At 53.6% G+C, this 1,833-nt stretch overlaps 1 protein-coding gene across 1 annotated transcript in view; it reads right to left on the bottom strand.

The window, feature by feature from the left end:
• POLD1 (polymerase (DNA directed), delta 1, catalytic subunit) overlaps window positions 1-1,833 on the bottom strand; it is a 36,431-nt gene that overhangs the window by 1,349 nt on the left and 33,249 nt on the right. Inside the window, exons 25-26 of the mRNA XM_015414672.1 lie at window positions 956-1,008; window positions 585-682 (exon numbers count right to left, since the gene is read on the bottom strand). Coding sequence (XP_015270158.1) covers window positions 585-682; window positions 956-1,008 — 151 coding nt within the window. The remainder of the gene's footprint in view (window positions 1-584; window positions 683-955; window positions 1,009-1,833) is intronic.

Below are 1,833 nucleotides of genomic sequence, written 5' to 3'. Positions count from 1 at the left end.
CAGAATGCCAACTTGATCTCCAGAGGACAGCGTTCATTTACCCTGGAGACGGCGGCTGCTGTAGAGAGTGGGTCCCTCCCCAAACACTGCCCTTCCCAGGCTCCACACCCGCCCCCCAAAAAAAAATCTCCAGGAATTTCCTTCATTGGAACTAGCACCCTTTTTTTACACTTTTGTATCTGCAAGGAATATTTAACACAGAGAGTACGTCCCACCTGCTGGCCTGTGCAGACCCTACTTCCTCCCTCCCCCCCCTGTGCTCATGCGCCCCTCCTCTCTTGGGAGAACCCGGGTGACCCAGCTGGTATCTTTCAAGCTGGGGCAGAAGGGCTCTGTCTCTCCGTTTCCCCCGCAGCCTCCTGACAGGTGCTGTATTTATAAAGGCAATAAAACGGGTTCGGCTGTACCCCCGCCACCATACCTCTCCGTGGGAGCCATCTGTTTGCTGATCGAGAACCTGTCTGATAAGCAGGTGTAAACACTGCGGGGTGGTGTAAAGCCATATTTTAGCCCAATGTCCCCGTGGGAACGGGACAAGAGCCGGGGCCGCTCCGTGAGGGTGCGGTGGGCGCCCCGGTCCTCACCTGGTACACAACACGTCCTCGTGCAGGCTGCCCTGGCAGCGCTGACACTGTGTCCACAAGCGCGAGAACTTCTCTTCCAGGGAGCTTAGATGGGCTACCTGCAGAAGGGATAAAAGCAAGCGGATAGGAGCGCCCCCCGGGGTATTGCGTGCCGCTATCGATGCCCTTTTCTTGAAATCTCCTCTGCCCTCCACTTTCCCAATCCTCCTCCCTGGAATACCCGCAGCTTCGACATTCTCACCCCGTAACTCACACGATTCTTCTTCACCCTGTACAGAAAATGGGAGGGTTCTCGGGCTTCCAAATCTTGGCCAGCTAACCGTTATCCAGCTACTGGTAACTCCATCAGCCCTTCCCACAGACCTACTCACCTCCTTCTGGTAGAGCTCAGACTGGCGGCCTAAGCAGAATTTGCAGACAGCACCTGGAAGGAGAAAAGCAAGTCAGAAAACTTCTGTCCCCCCCCCACTTAAGACTTTGGGGATTCCTCTCCCCATGCGGAACAGGCCGCAAATGAATCCCAACTGTCACAGAGTGACAGCTGTCTTAGGGAGATTTGGTGGACGGATTCCACTCATGCTCAGGAAGTGCTCCGAATTTGGGTTTAGCAATTCTGAAATGTTTGCCTTTCTGTTCTAAAAAGTGGCTTGGCTCACTGGTTTGAGTAACCTGAAGTGAATTGTCCTCCCATTTCGGTAATTAACTTCTGGCACACTCTGAACTCTTCTACTGCTTGGTAGGATTGTGGGATTTGGGGGGAGGACACCCGTCCCAAGCACCATCCTTCCTCAAGAGAACTCTTGATGGTGATCAAAGTTTCAGGAAGACGCTGGCATGCTTCCGCAGAGGACCCTGGTTAACCACTAGGAATCACTCGCCACTAGAGAGATCCCTCTCAGCCCCTGTTCTAAACAACCCAGATGTCTTAATTTTCAGCCTGCACTGTAGAGCATGCTTAAGTGTGTGTGGGGGGGGGCATTTTGTGGAGAGATGAAAGAACTGGTGGGGGAAGACATGCAGGTCAAGATCTGTGTGTGTGCTAATCTGTTACAGTGGTTTCCTGTTGGTTACAGAAGCTCAGCTCACTCACGCACACACATTCTCTCACTCTGTGGCAAGTTCCGGCAATAGGAACTTACAACACACATTGCTGTTAAGAAGCCAAGGGAAGGGGGGGGGGAGGGCACATTTTGGTAAGAGGCTGTCCCCCTCCCCCCCCCAAAAAAGGGGGGGGGGACTGGGCCAGGCA

The sequence above is a fragment of the Gekko japonicus genome, unplaced genomic scaffold, assembly GCF_001447785.1.
Source record: "Gekko japonicus isolate JY-2015 unplaced genomic scaffold, Gekko_japonicus_V1.1 scaffold1068, whole genome shotgun sequence".
NCBI classification, from domain to species: domain Eukaryota; kingdom Metazoa; phylum Chordata; class Lepidosauria; order Squamata; family Gekkonidae; genus Gekko; species Gekko japonicus.
This window is presented reverse-complemented; position numbering and strand designations above follow the sequence as displayed.